Here is a 16456-nt window from a genome sequence, read left to right as displayed (position 1 = left end):
GCTTGGCTGCGCACAAAAGCGGGATGTGTGTTTGTGTGAGCCACGTGTATCTGTGTTCTGACGTTAGGGATGCACGTGGAGTTTCCAGCTTCGTGCGGTGCAGCCAGTTGGAAAGTAAGTGCCATGTAAATGAAGTGATTTACTCCTTGGCATTAGTGAGAAACCTGTTTAAAGTTGGAAAACAGTTTCCAAAAGGGTGACTTTAGCTGTTTCTAGAGGGGATACTTATGGGGCTTCCCTGATGGCTCAGATTAGGTAAAGAATCTGCCTGCAGGGCAAGAGACCCAGATTCCATCCCTGGGGTGGGAAGATCCTCTGGGGACGGGAATGGCTGCCCACTCCAGGGTTCTTGCCTGGAGAACTCCATGGACAGAGGAGCCTGGTGGGCTATAGTCCATGGGGTCACAAAGAGTCAGGAGGTACTTATAAATCGTGATAATAAAACCCATCCATCCATCCACCCATTCATCCATCCAAGCGCCCTCGGCCCCACACCTAGGGGGCCTGGGTGCCGGGACACAGTGATGAACAAATGGCTCTGCCCTCGTGGAGCCGACCTTGGGGAGAGTGAGGTGGGTGTACATGTCAGCGAAGAAACAAACGAGAGAGATCCAGATGTGAGAGGAGCTGTGGAAAGCGCAGGCGGTGGGTTGGAGATGCGAAGGCCACTTCGGGGGGGTGGTCCACAGGCCTCTCTGAGGTGGCATCTTGAGTTGAACCGCAGGGATGAGGATGGGCTGGGGACTCGCTGCCAGCCTAGGGGTCACAGGTGTAGAGTCAAGAGGAGGCTGGGGAGCTGCGGAGCAGGGAGGAAGCTGGTGGGGCTGGAACATCCAGTGCGGTTCTCGTTGGCTGTGGTTCAGAGCCTCTTCCAAGAGCCCGGGGAGTGAACCACTGGAGAGGGTGAAGGAGGGTGAGAAAAGGCCCACGGCTCATTAGAATGCTTCCTGATTTTCCTCTGGCGGAGGGGTTAAGAATGTGGGCTTGGCAGAAGTGAGTTCAGACAGAGATGTTTGGAGGGCCAGGTGCCTGTGGGCAGCCAGGGAGCTGGGATGGGAAGGTGGGTGGGGGGCTATGATGAGGAGTCTGCAGCAGGTGGGTGTCCAGGGAGGCCAGGGAAGGTCTTGTGCAGGATGCCACGGGAACACTTGGAACAAAGCCCTGAGGATTCCACATGAGGCTCAGTGGACATCCGAGGGGTGTGTGTGGGGGGTGGTCTGCCCAAATCAATGAGCTCCTCATTTGCCCCCACGCAACTGGAGAAGACCTCCTGGGGGCTGGAGCGGGGAAAGCGGGTATGTGGAGGACTCTGGCCTGGCAGGCGAGCTCTGAGCCCGGCTCTGCCCCCACCCGCCCGGGGAGGGCTCCTCCCTGTGGACAGCAGCCTCACCCTGCTGTCTTCTTGCAGCCCTTTAACCATGGACACAAGGTGGCCAAGTTCTGCTACGCAAACAAGGTGAGTCCCTGGCGACCTGCCTGGTGAGTCGGCCTCCACTGCCATGGGGTGGAGGTCAGTTACTGCTTCCCTCTCGGGCCGTGGTCGGGGTTGGGGGGCTGGCACTGAGGGTGTCCCTGGGCAGGTATCTTTGCCCAGGCCAGGTGTGCCAGGGCTCACGTGGGCCTAATGAGAGCTGCCTGGGCCAGGGCTGGGGCATGCCCTGACTGGGGGAGGTGATTCTGGAAGGCTGAGCCCGGGAAACAGGAGGCATCACTGAGAGAAAGAGGAGCAGAGACCTGGCATCAGGGAAGGTCAGCGAGAAGGCGCGGGGTCAAGGCGCTGGCGTCACGTGCCAATGAGAGCAGTTGGCAGCTGGGGTGCCAGCCACAGGGGTCTGTCTCTGGCCGCAGTTCTGGCCCGACAAGGTCAGGTCCTGACGTCGTGGGCTGCAGGCCCCGAACAACGAGTTTGGGAGTACTGTGCTCCGGGAGCTGGGGGAGGCCACGAGGGGAAATAGAGCGAGTCCTTGGCATGTGGACCCACCTGGCAGGCCCCTCGGGCCCCTCCTGACGGGAGCGGGGCAGGCTCCGAGCCTGGGGCAGCCCGTCTGCCACTGTCGGGGGAGGGAGGCAGGGGCCTCCCTGGGTGGACAGGGACCTCCAGATCGCTCCTCTGGGACTCTTCCTGCTGCAGGGGGAGGCCCCCAACCTCTCCCTCTTCATCAGGCCCTGCTCCACAGAGCCATCGGGGCCGCCTTGGCCGCCAGGAGGGAGTGGGACCTGAAGCCTGTGGCTGACCGGGCGCAAGTCTTCCTGAAGGCAGCCGACCTGCTGAGTGGGCCGCGCAGGGCTGAGGTCCTGGCCAAGACCATGGTGGGGCAGGTGAGGTGCCCGCGGCGCAGTGGGGGCTGTGGGGGTCACACCTCGTCCAGCTCTGCAGACATCACCGGGACCCACCAGGCCTAGGAGAGAGGACAGTTCAGTTTAGTTCAGTCGCTCAGTCGTGTCCAACTCTTTGCGACCCCATGGAACATGCCAGGCTCCCTGTCCATCAGCAACTCCCAGAGCTTTCTCAAAACTCATGTCCATTGAGTCGGTGATGCCATCCGACTTATCTCGTCCTCTGTTGTCCCCTTCTCCTCCTGCCTTCAATTTTCCCAGCATCAGGATCTTTTCCAGTGAGTCAGTTCTTCACATCAAGTGTCCAGAGTATTGGGGTTTCAGCTTTAGCATCAGTCCTTCCAATGAACACCCGGGACTGATCTTTAGGATGGACTGGTTGGATCTCTTTGCAGTCCAAGGGACTTTCAAGAGTCTTCTCCAACACCACAGTTCAAAAGCATCAATTCTTCTGCACTCAGCTTTCTTTATGGTCCAACTCTCACATCCATACATGACTACAGGAAAAACCATAGCCTTGACAGACCCATATATATTATAGGCCAGGTGACTCCAAGTACGCTTGCATGCCCTCCTCTGTAAGCAGTCCCTCGCGTCCGTCTGTCCAGACGGACAGGCCAGGCCCTTGTGCTTTGCCTGGACTGACAGTAGCCCTGCGCGGTCCTCCAGGCTCTGTCAGGCCCCGCAGGCCTCACAGCAGTCTCTGTAACACCCCCAGCAGGTCACTCCAGGCGTATGAACCACCGAGCTCTCGCTGTCTGGCTGCAAGTCATGTCCCAAGTCCTGAGCCCGGCCCCCAGGGCCCTTCCATCCCCACCTCTGTCCAGCTGGCTAGCTGCTGTGCCCTTCCCTGCAGGCCGTCCCGCCCACGATGTCACCAGTCTGGACCTAGCCAGGCTCCTGGACACCACAGACATCCTGACCCCAGTCTCTGGCCCAGGTCCCCCGGCTGGAATGTTCCCTGTCTTCTCTGCCCTGTGAACTTTTTTTATTTTATTTTTCATTGGCTGTGCTGGGTCTTTGTTGCCGTGTGAGCTTCTTCTCCAGTTGCAGCGATCGGGGACTACTCTCCACTTGTGGGATGCAGGCTCCCCATTGCAGTGGCTTCTCTTGTTCTGCACAGGCTCTAGGGCCACAGCCCAGTAGTTGGGGTGCCCGGGCTCCAGAGGACAGGCTCAGGCATCGTGGTTCACGGGCTTAGTTGCTCCGAGGTGTGTGGGATCTTCCTGGACCAGGGCTTGAACCTATGTTTCCCGCATTGGCAGGCGGATTCTTTATCACTGAGCCACCAAGGAATCATCCCCTACTTTGTGAACTCTTTAAACTTTCAAGGTCTAGCCCAGGCACCTCCTCTGTGAGACTTCTGGGACCTCACCAGTCCAAAAGGACTGGTCCCACTTTCGTGCCCCTCCCGACATGCTCTTCCTTCCTTAGTTACAGCTCAGGTTGCACTGGGGTGTGATGATGACTTCATAAGTGTTTGCCGCACCTTTGCAGAGAGATCTTCCCTGTAGCTCAGATGGTAAAGAATCTGCCTGCAACGCAAAGCTTTTTGGGCTTAGGAATCACGTTAGTGTTTTCTGTCTTTCTTGCTGGGTCTTGCTCTGTGTCTGCATGGAGTCACGGAAGCTCCTAATTAGCTCTTTCGGAGTGAGTGCTTATTGAGCTGGCAGGTAGCACTCAGCAGAGTGCGGGGAAGGAGCCGAGGGAGAGGGTTCATTTCAGAGTAAGGATCTTGGCTCCGCCCACGGCTCAGGCTCCGCCCACATCCCGCCCACAGCCCCGCCCGGTCTCCAGCCTGTAGCGAGAGCGCCCTCTGCTGCACAGAGGTGCTACGACACCCCCCACCTTCCCAGTGTCTCCCGATTGAGCCGAGCCCCCTGGGGTGGATGTTGGGTCTCCAGAGGGTCCCAGGTGAGCCACGCCTGGGCAGGAAGAGACACACACACTCCAGGACCGAAGGAAGATGCCTCTTTATTTGACCTAAGACTCAGAAGCTCGTAGGACGCACGGTGGCTGCGAGGAGCAGGGGGCAAATGGGCAGGCGCAGAGAAGCAGGCAGGAGGTTTCCCTTCCCCGGCGGGGCGTCCGGGGCAGGGCGAGCAGCCGCCAGCGACCGCGTGTGCAGGGATGGGCTGCGGATCCCAGAGAGCCCGGCTCCGGCCGCCCAGAGGCCTTTCCCCACGGCTGATGTTTGCAGTCCTCAGGTCCCCTGGTTCTTTCTCCCAAACACACGTGCGCATCATGGGACTGCGGGCACAGGCTCCAGCGTCGGGAGAGGGCTCTCGGAGGCAGGTCCTTCACCGCTGACCCCGGGGCCCTCCCGCCTGGCAGGGGAAGACGGTGATCCAGGCGGAGATCGACGCTGCGGCTGAACTCATCGACTTCTTCCGCTTCAACGCCAAGTTTGCCGTGGAGCTGGAAGGCGAGCAGCCCCTCAGCGTGCCGCCCAGCACCAACAGCGTGCTGTACCGGGGACTGGAGGTACCGCCTGGGGGTGGCACGGGCGGGGAGCCGCGGGAAGCCCTGGGCCTGGCCTCACCGCCTCTTCTTCCCCAGGGCTTCGTGGCGGCCATCTCCCCCTTCAACTTCACTGCGATCGGCGGCAACCTGGCAGGGACTCCAGCCTTGATGGTGAGATGTGGACAGCGGGCTGGGGGATGGCAGGACCGAGTCATCGCTTCCCCCTCAACAGTCAGGAGGCCACGTCCGCGCCCAGGGGCCCCGCCCTTGTGGGGAGACACGCAAAGTGGAGGCGGCTGGCCACCGTGGAGAGGCTTCCGGGGTCAGAGGCTGATCTGGGTCCCCACGTTGCCACACTGTCCCTGTGGGTGACCCCAGGCAAGCCCCTGCCCTCCTCTGAGGCCGTTTCCTCATCTGCGAGATAGGAGTAACAGAAAAGCTTACGTTACAGGGTTGGGGAGAGCAAGTGAGACCGTGTTATGACTCGTCTTAACACCAGGCAGGTCTGGCCCAGTGCAGGGTCAGTGCTATGCAGGGGTTGCTAATGATGGTGATTTCAGCTTGCCTTTGAATGCTTGCTCTGTGCCCGTGACTTACTTGTCAGGGTTGCATGGCTAACAGATGATGAAACGGGTGGAGGTTTGGGCTTGGTCTGTCTTGGTGGTCTTGGAGTCGGAGGGCTCCACTGCTGTGGTCAGGGTGCCGGTGGCCGTGAGCTCCCATGAGTTGGCGGAGGAGCCCTCCCACCACCTCGGGGGGCCTGGGTCACCCAGGGAACAGCGGGAGGAGGGCTGAGTGGTCGGGGCGGCTGGGAGGTCTGGGAGGTGCTCGCGCAGGGGCCCGTCTTCGTGTGTCTGTGCTCAGACGTGCACACACCCAGCGCCCACGTGCCGTCCTCCAGAACACGTGTGGACAGAGCCCTGTGCGCGCTGGCCCAGCCTCGCCCTGTGGGCGCTGGCAACTTGGAAACGCCCAGAACAGACCTGCCCGGGGGGTGCTGGCAGGACCAGTTGGTATGGACTTCTGGAGGAAGGGAGCCTCGGCCAGAGCGTGGGAGCAGATAGGGCAGGGCGTCAGCTCATTCTCGAGGACTTTGAGGGTCCATGCCCAGCACCTGGGGGACTGGGGCTGGGTAGGGGACATCCTGGCCTGCACGGGGTCCTGCCTGGTGGCTGCAGCTGAGGGATGGCTGTACCTTGGGGTAGGGTGGGGTCGGGGCTGCTGGCCGCCCTCAGCCTTGTGCGTCATTACTGTGCCTCCCGGACAGGGCAACGTGGTCCTGTGGAAGCCCAGCGACACCGCCATGCTGGCCAGCTATGCCGTCTACCGCATCCTCAGGGAGGCCGGGCTGCCCCCCAACATCATCCAGTTTGTGCCAGCTGACGGGCCCACCTTCGGGGACACTGTCACCAGCTCAGAGCACCTGTGTGGCATCAACTTCACGGGCAGTGTGCCGTAAGTCCCCGAGGAGGGCTGGGCAGGGTAGCCTGGGGATGCTCCCCGGGCCTCCCAGCCTCTGTCTGAGAACCGGGGCTGTGAACTCAGGGGCCAGGCACTGACTGTGTCCCGCTTCCTTGCTAAGTGGCCCCTGGGTGAGCCCCTTCACCTCTCTGAGCCTCCATACGTGCTGATTCCTACCTTGCAGAGTCACTGTGAGGGTCAGACTAGTTAGTGGACAGGAAAGAGTGTCACAGGCCAGAAGCAGCCTACAGGTATTTGGCGATACGGATTTTGATGCCACCTCTGTTGCTAGAAAGGACAAAGGGGAGCTTGGAATGAATTGGAGGAGAAGTTGGGAAGGCTTCTTGGAGGAGGTGGCGTCTAAGCAGAGGAGTGGGCCAGGGGGAGGTGGAGGAGAGCAGGAGAACGCACATGCAGAGGCGTAAGGCTGACGCTCTTGTGCTCTGGGAGGTGGATGCGGTCCCATGAGGCTGGAGTGGGCAGCTTGGGGCTGAGGGTTGGAGGGTGGGGGCAGCACGTGGTTTGGTCATGGCCGTGTTTTCATGCACTCAGCTGATGTTTACTGAGCCCTGTGCTTGCTGGGCTTTGCTGATGCTAAGGCTGGGCAGTGAACGCGTGGACGGTCAGGTCCTGCCTCTGGGGGTGGTTTTTGTTTTGTCGTGACTGCACTGGGTCTTAGTTGAGGCATGTGGGATCTAGTCCGCCTGGCCAGGGATCAAGCCTGGGCCCCTTGCATTGGGAGTGTGGAGTCTTAACCACTGGACCATCAGGGAAGTGCCTCTTGAGGGATTAGACTTGTGAGTGTAGGGCCCGTGAAGGTGTTTGGACTTCATCCTGAAGACGGTAGGAGCCATGGAAGGTTACCTGCAGGGCCATGAAAGCGACAGTGTCCGTCGCTCCGTCGTGTCCGTCTCTTTGCAACCCCTTGGACTGTGGCCCACCAGGCTCCTTGTCCATGGAGCTCTCCAGGCAAGAATGCTGGAGCAGGTTGCCATTTCCTTCTCCAGGGGATCTTCCCGACCCGGGGGTGGAACCTAGGTCTCCCACACTGCAGGCAGGTTCTTTAGAGGGAGTGGCTTAATCGACCAGACCTCTGTTTCAAGCAGAGCCCGGATGGTCGCTCTCCAGCGGGACCTGGCCAGCGGGCCTGTGCTCTTTGATTCCTGATGGAGAGGGACGGCCGTGCACCACCAGGGTAGTTTCATGTGAAAATCCAGATGGAGCCCCACTTACGGACCCGGTCCCCCGGGGCCTGCATTTCCGTGTGGCACTGCTGGCCGGGGCGGGTGGGTGGTCTCTGGTTCCCCGCCGTCCTGACAGGCCCTGGGCCTCTGCGTACCTGGACAGCCTCAGCCCCTCTGGGGCCGCATGTGCAGCCTCTGACCTAGATGATGGCTCTGGCTGCCCTGAGCACAAGTCTCTTGCGGCTGGGAGCAGGATTCAGGTTAGGAGGGTCCGGAGGGGAGAGTGGACGCCTGAACCCGGGTGGAGGCGGGAGCCGGGAGAGATGGGCTGAGGAGGGAGCCGGGAGACTCGATCGCCTGTCTGTGGGAACATCCAGGCTCGAGGCTGGAGGTGGCACTGTTCACCAAGGTGGGCTCCCCAGATGGCTGGGCACCCGGGAGCCTAGGGAAGGAGATGGGCCAGAAGCTGGTCGCCTTGAGTTTGAGGTCCCCGTGGATCGTCTGGGCGGAGAGGTCGGGGTCTCTGCTCTGGGCCTCCCAGGTGCCCTGGGTTCACCCGCGGTGGCTTCTCGCCCTCTCTGCTGACCTCAGGGTCCCACCCGCCCTGTCCAAGGTTTGCCGGGTGGCGACGGCCGCGTTAGAATTGCTGAGGAGGGCGGTTTTCCAAAAGGCCCTCTCCACCAGCCACGGGCCCCACGGGTCCCTGCCTATTAGCGGGCGGACCAGGCCTGGCCCCATTTGCCATGCTCTGGTGAGCAGCAGGCTCCAAGGTGGGAAAGTCATAAATTAGCATCAGCTACTGTGTCGCCAGCTCCCTGGTGATTAGCATTTTTATTGTTTTGTGGTGCTGAGGTTGGTCACACTCGGAGCCCCGGGAGGAGGTGGGGGCCTGAGCTGCCTCTCCCAGGACGCTCCCCGGTCCCGGGCCCGGGTGTGGGCTCGAGGCGCTCCTCACGGACCCTGGTGGTGTGTGTGCCCCGTCAGGCACCCGTGGCGCGCCTGGCACTGTCCTTAGCACTTGACTCACACCAGAGCCGTCCCAAAACGGCCCCGCCAGGCGAAATTGTTCTTGCCCGATTCCAGGTGTGGCATGAACTTGAGGCCCAGAGAGGTTAAGCAAGCGTTGGGCACAAGATCACACAGCTGGTGCACCCGGGTCGGGACAGGAGCCCCCATCCCCTGGCCTGGGAGCGGGGCCCCTCTCTGCACTGCCTTGCTGCCAAGCTTCCCCTTGCTGCCTCCTCGTAGGTCCTGCTTGCAGCCCAGGGCCAGCTGCCACCTCCACCACCGCCACCCGTGCCAGCCTCCAGCGGGGCTGCTGAGCCTGTGCCCCGCCTGCTGGTTGGGTGGGCGGGAGCAGGCCCCTCATGTGCTCAGGTGCCCAAGCCCGGCACCCTGATCCCCGCCCTGTCCTCTGCTTTCAGCACTTTCAAGCACCTGTGGAAGCAGGTGGCCCAGAACCTGGACCGATTCCGAACCTTCCCCCGCCTGGCTGGAGGTAAGGGCCCCCTCCCTAGCCGCGGCCATCATGGGAGAGGAGGAGCTGAGGGGCTCTGCAGGCGGCCGGGGAATCCAGCCTGGAGCCCCCGCCCTGGCAGGCCTAGGGGTTGTTCAGAGCGCTTCCGGCTCAGAGCACGCATTTCTCACACATTCCTCATGCAGCAAGGAAGTTGCTGTTTGTGCAGAGGCGCTTTTTGGGGGTGGGGATGCAAGGGCAATGAGAGCCAGGGACCCAGCCACCACCAGCTTCTGTTCCAGCTGCGGGAGGCGAGCGGTAAACAGCTGGGTAAATGACGCCATGGGCTGAGAAGGGCCGTGGCTCATGAAAGGAAGGCAAAGAGGTGACGAGCAGGGCCACCCAGAGGCCGGGTGTGGTGGGCGACTGTGACCCCAGGGTGGGGAGCCTCTTCAAGGGGGGAGCGTTTGAGTGGAAACCTGAACAGAGAAGAGAAACGGGCCTCGCTGAGGTCTAGAGAGCAGACCGTCATGGGTGTGGACGCCGTGCAGCGGGCCTTCCTGCAAGGATGGACACAGCTGCGCCAGGTGGTCCCGTAGGGTAGCCGCTCACCGCATGTGGCCGCAGCGCGCTTGATGCGGGGCTCGCGTGGCTGAGGAAGTGAAAGTTACGTTTAGTTTTAATCAGTTTGAATGTAAGTGGCCACACAGGGCTCGTGACTCCCATGTTGCATCAGGTTGCGTCGCCCAGATCCAGGCCAGGGAAGCGGTTAGTGGAGAGACCACGAGGTGGGAATGAGCCTGTGTGTGAAGAAGCATGGCCGGTGTAGCTGGGAAAGGGGGTGGGCTGGGGCAGGAGATGGGGCTGAGGGCTCGGCAGGGCTGGGTCTTGTTGAAACAATAACTTTCCCGCAGCTTTGTGGCCAAGGACATTGGGCACGCGCTGCGTTTAAAGCAGAGCGGATTCCGTGCGCGCAGAGCTTCTCAGAGCCTTTACTCCGCTAGTGTGCGCTGCTCTTCCTCAAGAGCCAGGGTCGGTGTGTAGTGTCTCTGAAACTCTCTGGGGTACAGAACCCTGTTCTGACAGAGGCCCCAGTGGGTCACAGGGCAGTAATGGCAGAGCTGGGGCTGGCGGTCTAGCCTTCTTGCTCCTGGAAGTGAAGTGGGACCCACAGGGAGACTGGACCCCACTCCTGAGCTGGTGGGAGCTTTTTAAAGAAGTTTTATTGAAGTATGGTTGATTTACAGTCTTAGGCTACGGTGCTTACAAACTGGGCTGATTTGCAGCATTGGGTTGATTTCGGCTATACAGCAGAATGATTCAGTTACATCTGTGTGCACTCTTTGTCATGTTCTTTCCGTTAGGGCTTGTTACAGGGTGCTGAGTCTAGTTCCCTGCGCTAGGGACCTTGTTGTGTATCCATCCTGTATGTAATTGTTTGCCTCTTAAGCTGCTGGGGCTTTGTTAGGGGTGTCAGGGCAGGCGACTCTGCTCACGGCCCGCTGTAGCGTCTCTAACTTCCAGCCTCTCAGCACACCCCCGTCCAACCTTCGTAAGCCGGGAAACAGTGAGTCCCTTGGGTCAGCTGTGCGTGATTTTCAGTTCAGTCCCCTTCCTGCCATCTCCCTGAGGGAGAAAGACAGCTGCTTACTCCACCACTTCCCAACCTTGAGTACGCGACAGTCTCTCCGTGCCTCTGTTTTCTTGTCTTTAAAATGGGATAATAATGGGAGGTTGCTGTAAGGCTTCAGTGAAAGGGCGCAGGGTGCTTTGAACTGAGTCAGGCGGCTGCTCTTGGCTGGTGTTTAACTGAATGAAGAAAGTAATAAGGCCCAGATGGAGGCGTGATTCCCTGGGCTCTCTCACCCGAGGGGACCAGGGAGGGGTGTCCCCGCCACGGGGAGGGGAGAGGAGCCAGCCCTGGCCGTGGACCCGGCTGGGGGTCAGGGGAAGGCCCAAAGGAAGCTGCGCCCGCTGCCGGGAGTGGCCAGGCTTTGGGAGCCTTGGGTTCTGGCCCTTCCTCTGCCTTATTTATGTTGCGCAGCATCCCCATCCCCAGGCTCAGTCTCCTCGTCCGTGAAACAGGGAAGCTGGTCCCGACGCCCCCTGGCGCCCTTCGCCCGTGCCTGGGCCTCCGTCTTCCCATCTGTAGGGTGGAAGGACAGCCCTGGCTGGTCAGTGTCCAGGGCATATGGCTTCTCACGGCCTCCTCCGCCGTCCCGGGGGCTGCTCGCGGGCCCCTGTGCGCAGGAGCAGGGGGTGTGCTGGGCCCCGGGCCGCTGCCCACGCGCGCCCCCTCCCTTGCCCCTTAGAGTGCGGGGGCAAGAACTTTCACTTTGTGCACCGCTCGGCCGACGTGGACAGCGTGGTGAGTGGGACCCTGCGCTCGGCCTTCGAGTACGGCGGCCAGAAGTGCTCGGCCTGCTCCCGCCTCTACGCGCCCCGCTCGCTGTGGCCGCAGATCAAAGGGCGGCTGCTGGAGGAGCTCAGCGGGATCAAAGTGGGCAATGTGAGTGGCTCGGCGTCCTGCCGTGGCCCAGCGGGGGGCTGATGGGATTGGCCGCTGGGGAGGCGCGGTGTGCGAGGCGGGACACTCCTCTCGTCTCACGCCGGCGGCCACCTCCACTCCATCCATGTCTCCCTTGCCTCCAGCCTGCAGAGGATTTTGGGACCTTCTTCTCTGCCGTGATTGATGCCAAGGTACAGGGGGGTGCCAGGCCTGGGCTGGGTTGGGGGCCGGGAAGAGTGACCCAGGTCTGCTGCTTTGAGCAGGGTAGCCTGAGAGCCACACACACAGCCCCTGCCGCCCCTGCCAGCCTTGGAAGGAATAGAAGCCTCCCCACCCAGAGAGGAGCGCGCCTCCTGCACCCCCTGCCTCCCGGCCCCTTAAAGTGCCTGTGTTCACACGCACACTCACACATGGGCCCACTCGCCTGCACGCACACCCCTCAACACAGGTACACGCACAGCCGTGACCACGTTCATGTAGACCTCTGTGTGCGGCCATGCACGCAGGTCCACCCACGTAACACACGCACAGCCCCGCCCCCACGTCTCCATGCATAGACAGATCCGGCAACACGTGTGCACACGTGTGTATAGGCACATGTGTGGGCCTGCATTGCAGAAACATGTGACGCAGACATATGTGTGCCTCCGTACCTAACCCTGAGGACTCGTGGCCTTAACCCTAAAGACACATTTATATATGTGTGTGTTTGCATGATGTTTATATGTCAGCATACATGTTCTTGGACTTCCCTGGGGGCTCAGAAGGTAACGCGGGAGACCAGAGTTCAATGCCTGGGTCGGGAAGATCCCCTCGAGAAGGCAATGGCAAGCCACTCCAGTATTCTTGCCTGGAGAATCCCGTGGATGGAGGAGCCAGGTGGACTACAGTCCACGGGGTCGCAGAGAGTCGGACACGAGTGGGCAACTTCCCTTTCTTTCTTTTTCTTTCTGTGCGTGTTCTAACACACACATACACACGAGCCTGCATGGTTTCTGCCCTGCTTAGCCAGGCCCTGTTTGCTCGCAGCCACCCCCGCACCCCGCCATCGCCCCCTTCAGAGTCTGGGGCTGATGTGTTGGGGGCTTTTGCTGGAATCGGCCTCCAGCCGGCCCTTGACACCCCCCACCCCGATCCCACAGTCCTTCAGCCGCATCCGGAAGTGGCTGGGGCACGCCCGCTCCTCGCCCAGCCTCACGATCCTGGCCGGGGGCCAGTGTGACGACTCTGTGGGCTACTTTGTGGAGCCGTGCATCGTTGAGACCAAGGACCCCCAGGACCCCATCATGAAGGAGGTGATGGGGCTGGAGGGGCGGGGAGGAGGCAGCGTCTCTGGGTGCTTCCCGGGGCGTCATCCCGTCTCACAGCTGAGGACGACGCAGCCCTGCCAGGGGCCTGGCTCACCCCAGGGAGAGCAGAGCCAGGCCCTGCGCTCAGGCCTCCTGACCCCAGATCCCTGACGCTGCTGGCTGGGCTGACGTCACAGCACTGTCTGTCTGCTGCCCTGGAGGCCCCTACAGCTCTCTCAGCTTCTAGTATCTGTAGTCTTCAGTGTGGGCCAGGAAACTGATGGAGATGAGGCTTGGTGTATCGTTCCCATTTTAGAGATGAGAAACTGAGTTTCTGAGAAGTTTGGCAGTTGCTTAGGATGACAGTGCCCCCAGCCCCCCAAGTGTCATCATGGGGCAGTCCCCTGGCCATCTGTTGCCAAAAGTGTCCCCCTCCCACGGGCCTGGACTCTTGGCTCTTGGGGTGGGTCTGGCTGGTAGGGAGGCCAGAGGGTCTCTGGATCTTCTGCCAGGCTGGGTGGGGTGGGCAGGGTAGGAGCTGCCTGGAGAGAACCCTGCAGGAGGCAAGGCCTGGCCCAGGCTGCTGGGCTGAGAAGGCGGTCGGGGATGGCGGAGGCCCCAGGGACAGGTCCAGGTGGGGCCTGACCCTGGGGCTTCTCTCCAGGAGATCTTTGGTCCCGTGCTGGCCGTGTACGTCTACCCGGACGAGGAGTACAAGGAGACGCTGCGGCTGGTCGACAGCACCAGCAGCTACGGCCTCACGGGGGCAGTGTTCGCCCAGGATAAGTGAGTGGCCACGGCCCCTCGGCGCCAGTCCCCAGAGAGAGCCCGCCCCGGACGTGGATCCCAGCAGCAACGTGCCCTTGCTGCTCTCCGTGCCCCTCACTCCGCCCCGGCCGTCAGGTGGACGGAGGCCGCGGGCTCCTTGTTAAAGCGTTGGTGCTGGGGCTGCACTGCTGGCCGCCGAAGCCAGGCCTCTAGGGCTGGGGCCCGCCGCCCGGTCTGGCGGGGCTCAGGGCGGAAGGCAGGGCTTGGGCCCAGGCGCTGCACTTGTCTGGTGGAGGCAGGACCCCCCGGGCGCCCTGATGCTGGGCCTGAGGCTTTGCTCTGTCTTTTCTCGTGGCACTGGTTGCCTCCCTGCATCTGCCTCTAAGAGGGGAAGGCAGGGTTGGAACCTGAGGGGGCAGGCTGGGGCTTGGAGGATTCCCGAGCTGCCGAGGGCAGGGGCCCAGAGCTGGCAACCGCCTTCTTACCGCCGCCCTGCCTTGTAGGGACGTTCTCCAGGAGGCCACAGAGCTGCTGAGGAACGCTGCGGGCAACTTCTACATCAACGACAAGTCCACCGGCTCGGTGGTGGGCCAGCAGCCCTTTGGGGGAGCCCGAGCCTCGGGTGAGTGGGTCTTCCTTTCTAGAAGGGGCTGAGGTCCTGGGGGAGACCCTTGCTACTTCATCTCAAGGATGTTAAGAGGCACAGGAGGAGCACCGGCGACTGAGCACGGAGGGCCAGGCCCTGCGCTAACTCAGAGTCCTGCCAACAGCCCCCTGTTGTGCTGCCTGTCCTCTTCCCATTTTACAGAGGGGAAGACTGAGGCCCAGGGAGGTGAAGTGATTGGCCCAAGGGCGCATGGCTAAGAAGTGGTGGAGCCGGGATTTGGGTCCCAGCATCCGCATCTTGGCTTCCCAGGTGGCTCAGTGGTAAAGAATCCACCCGCCAGTGCAGGAGACGCGGGTTTGATCCCTGGGCCAGGAAGATCCCCTGGAGGAGGAAACGGCAACTCGTTCCAGTATTCCTGCCTGGGAAATCCCATGGACAGAGGAGCCTGGCTCCTAGTCCACAGGGTCAGAAAGAGTCGGACACGACTCAGCAACTAAACACGACTTACCGTATTCCAGGCCATTGCAGTCCAATCCCCTTCTGTCTGCAAATGGGGAAACTGAGGCTTGGCAAGGAGCAGGGACTTGCCAGAGGTCCTGGTGCCTGGTGGCAGAGCCGGGGCCAGAACCTGGGCCTCCCTGCTCCCTGTCCAGTGCCCTCCATTGTGCTTTCCTGCCTCTCGGACATGCCTTGCAGGTGGGGCGCAGGGAGCCTGGGAGCCTGGTGTCCTGTCCGCTCACCAGCGCCTGCCCCCCTACCGCCGGCTGAGTGCCCTCTGCCCAGAGGCACTCGGGGAGCCCCGGCCGCTGTGTCAGGGTTGGCTTAGCTGTCTGCTGCCCCGTTCATTCCATCTGCTCCTCCCCGCCCCTCTCCCTTCTCGCCAGAGCTGCTGTACCTTTTGGGGGACAACAGAGCTGTCTTTCCACAGGGACCAACGACAAGCCAGGCGGCCCCCACTATGTCCTGCGGTGGACGTCGCCCCAGGTCATCAAGGAGACGCACGGGCCTCTGGGGGACTGGCGCTACCCATACATGCAGTGAGCCCCGCTCGGCGCCTCCGCCGCCCGTCCGTCCGTCCAGACGACTGACCTCGGTGCACTGACTGCACCCCATGCTTCCACCCCACCCCCCATGGGGCGACCTCTTTCTATCGAGTCCTGCCCCCTGCCCCGCATCGGCCTGCGTGCTGGCCTGTCCCACCCCTTAGAGTCAGGTGTGGGCTCTGGGTTGAGATCACGCTGTGGGGAGGCATAGGGCTGCCAGCCCTGCCCCCAAAGAGTGTCCTAGAAATTCCGCCTGGTGGGTGTGACCTTGGTGCCTGACTGGTTCTCCATCGGCCCCCTTCTCGCCGCTCTCTGCTGTGCCCAGGGTCTCAGGGGCCTGGGGCGTGGCGGTGGAGAAACTCGCGGATCTGCAGGAGGAGGCGGCAGCTCTGGGCACCCTGGCACGCTGCACCCACCGAGGCCCCTGGCTTCTCTGGGTCTTCAGGGTTAGGGGTGACCAGGGTGGCCTGCAGGCTGCCATGTTGTCACAGGTCGTGGGGGCACCAGCTGGCCTTGGCCTGCTTGGTTCGTGCTGCTCTCTAGCTCTTTGCCCAGACGCCCCTGTGCCAGCAGGTACCCACCTGTGCCAGCAGGTACCTGCGCCCAACCCAACGCCTTAGACCCGTGTGCCTTGCTCCCGAGTGCCTGAGCTCCCCGGAGGCCCTCAGATTCCTGGCAGTCTCCAGGCGGTGGGGCTGGGGGCTTCTGCCGTCCACCTGCCAAGGTGCCGGTCCTTCCTGTCGGGCCTGTGAGGTTGGCAGACCTTGGGGACCCTTCCTGCCGCTTCCTTAGCTCTTGGGTCCTGCCTCGAGAGCCTCCGTTGGCCTGGGGCTTCCTGCAGGAGCTCAGTGCCCACTGGCCCAGGTAGATGGTACCCCTACCTTCCCCAGCGCCCCGAGACTTCACCTCGGGTCCCCATCTGGCCTGGCTGAGGCTCACGTGTAGAATCGTTCCTCCCTGGCATGTCCGTGGCTCTGTGTGTGGACTGGCCCCTTGGAGGCCTGTTCCTCGATGCAGCTGATCGGGGGACACTCAGACGCATCCTGGGTGGGTTCTGGGCGGTCAGGTAAGAGGCCACTCTGGGGACAGTTTTTAGGGGGCCCTCCTCAGGCACAGCTGGCGTGGGGCCCCCGTGGGGCTGGGGTGGCCATTCCCCCAGTGCGTGGTCACACGCCGTGGCCCGCGGTCAGGACTGGGCCTGATGCCAACAGGGTTTCTCACGGGGGCCAGGACGGGTGGCGGGCAGGCCGGAGGCGGTCCTGGTTCTCCTCATTCTGCACTGTGAGGTGGCCGTGGGATGTGCCCTGACGCCACCTAATAAAATGTCTCTCCCTTAACC

General features: G+C 61.9%; 1 protein-coding gene across 1 annotated transcript in view; it reads left to right on the top strand.

Moving 5' to 3' along the window:
• ALDH4A1 (aldehyde dehydrogenase 4 family member A1) overlaps window positions 1-16456 on the top strand; it is a 32223-nt gene extending 15767 nt beyond the window's left edge. Inside the window, exons 4-15 of the mRNA XM_018054760.1 lie at window positions 1409-1456; window positions 2164-2319; window positions 4672-4821; window positions 4897-4971; window positions 6068-6255; window positions 8870-8943; window positions 11214-11410; window positions 11554-11601; window positions 12553-12705; window positions 13364-13485; window positions 13971-14089; window positions 15003-16456. Of these exons, the coding sequence (XP_017910249.1) occupies window positions 1409-1456; window positions 2164-2319; window positions 4672-4821; window positions 4897-4971; window positions 6068-6255; window positions 8870-8943; window positions 11214-11410; window positions 11554-11601; window positions 12553-12705; window positions 13364-13485; window positions 13971-14089; window positions 15003-15115 (1443 nt within the window). The 3' untranslated portion in view covers window positions 15116-16456. The remainder of the gene's footprint in view (window positions 1-1408; window positions 1457-2163; window positions 2320-4671; window positions 4822-4896; window positions 4972-6067; window positions 6256-8869; window positions 8944-11213; window positions 11411-11553; window positions 11602-12552; window positions 12706-13363; window positions 13486-13970; window positions 14090-15002) is intronic.

Source organism: Capra hircus, chromosome 2, assembly GCF_001704415.2.
Source record: "Capra hircus breed San Clemente chromosome 2, ASM170441v1, whole genome shotgun sequence".
Lineage (NCBI taxonomy): Eukaryota > Metazoa > Chordata > Mammalia > Artiodactyla > Bovidae > Capra > Capra hircus.
Note: the sequence above shows the minus strand (reverse complement) of the source record. Positions and strands in the feature narration are given on the sequence as shown.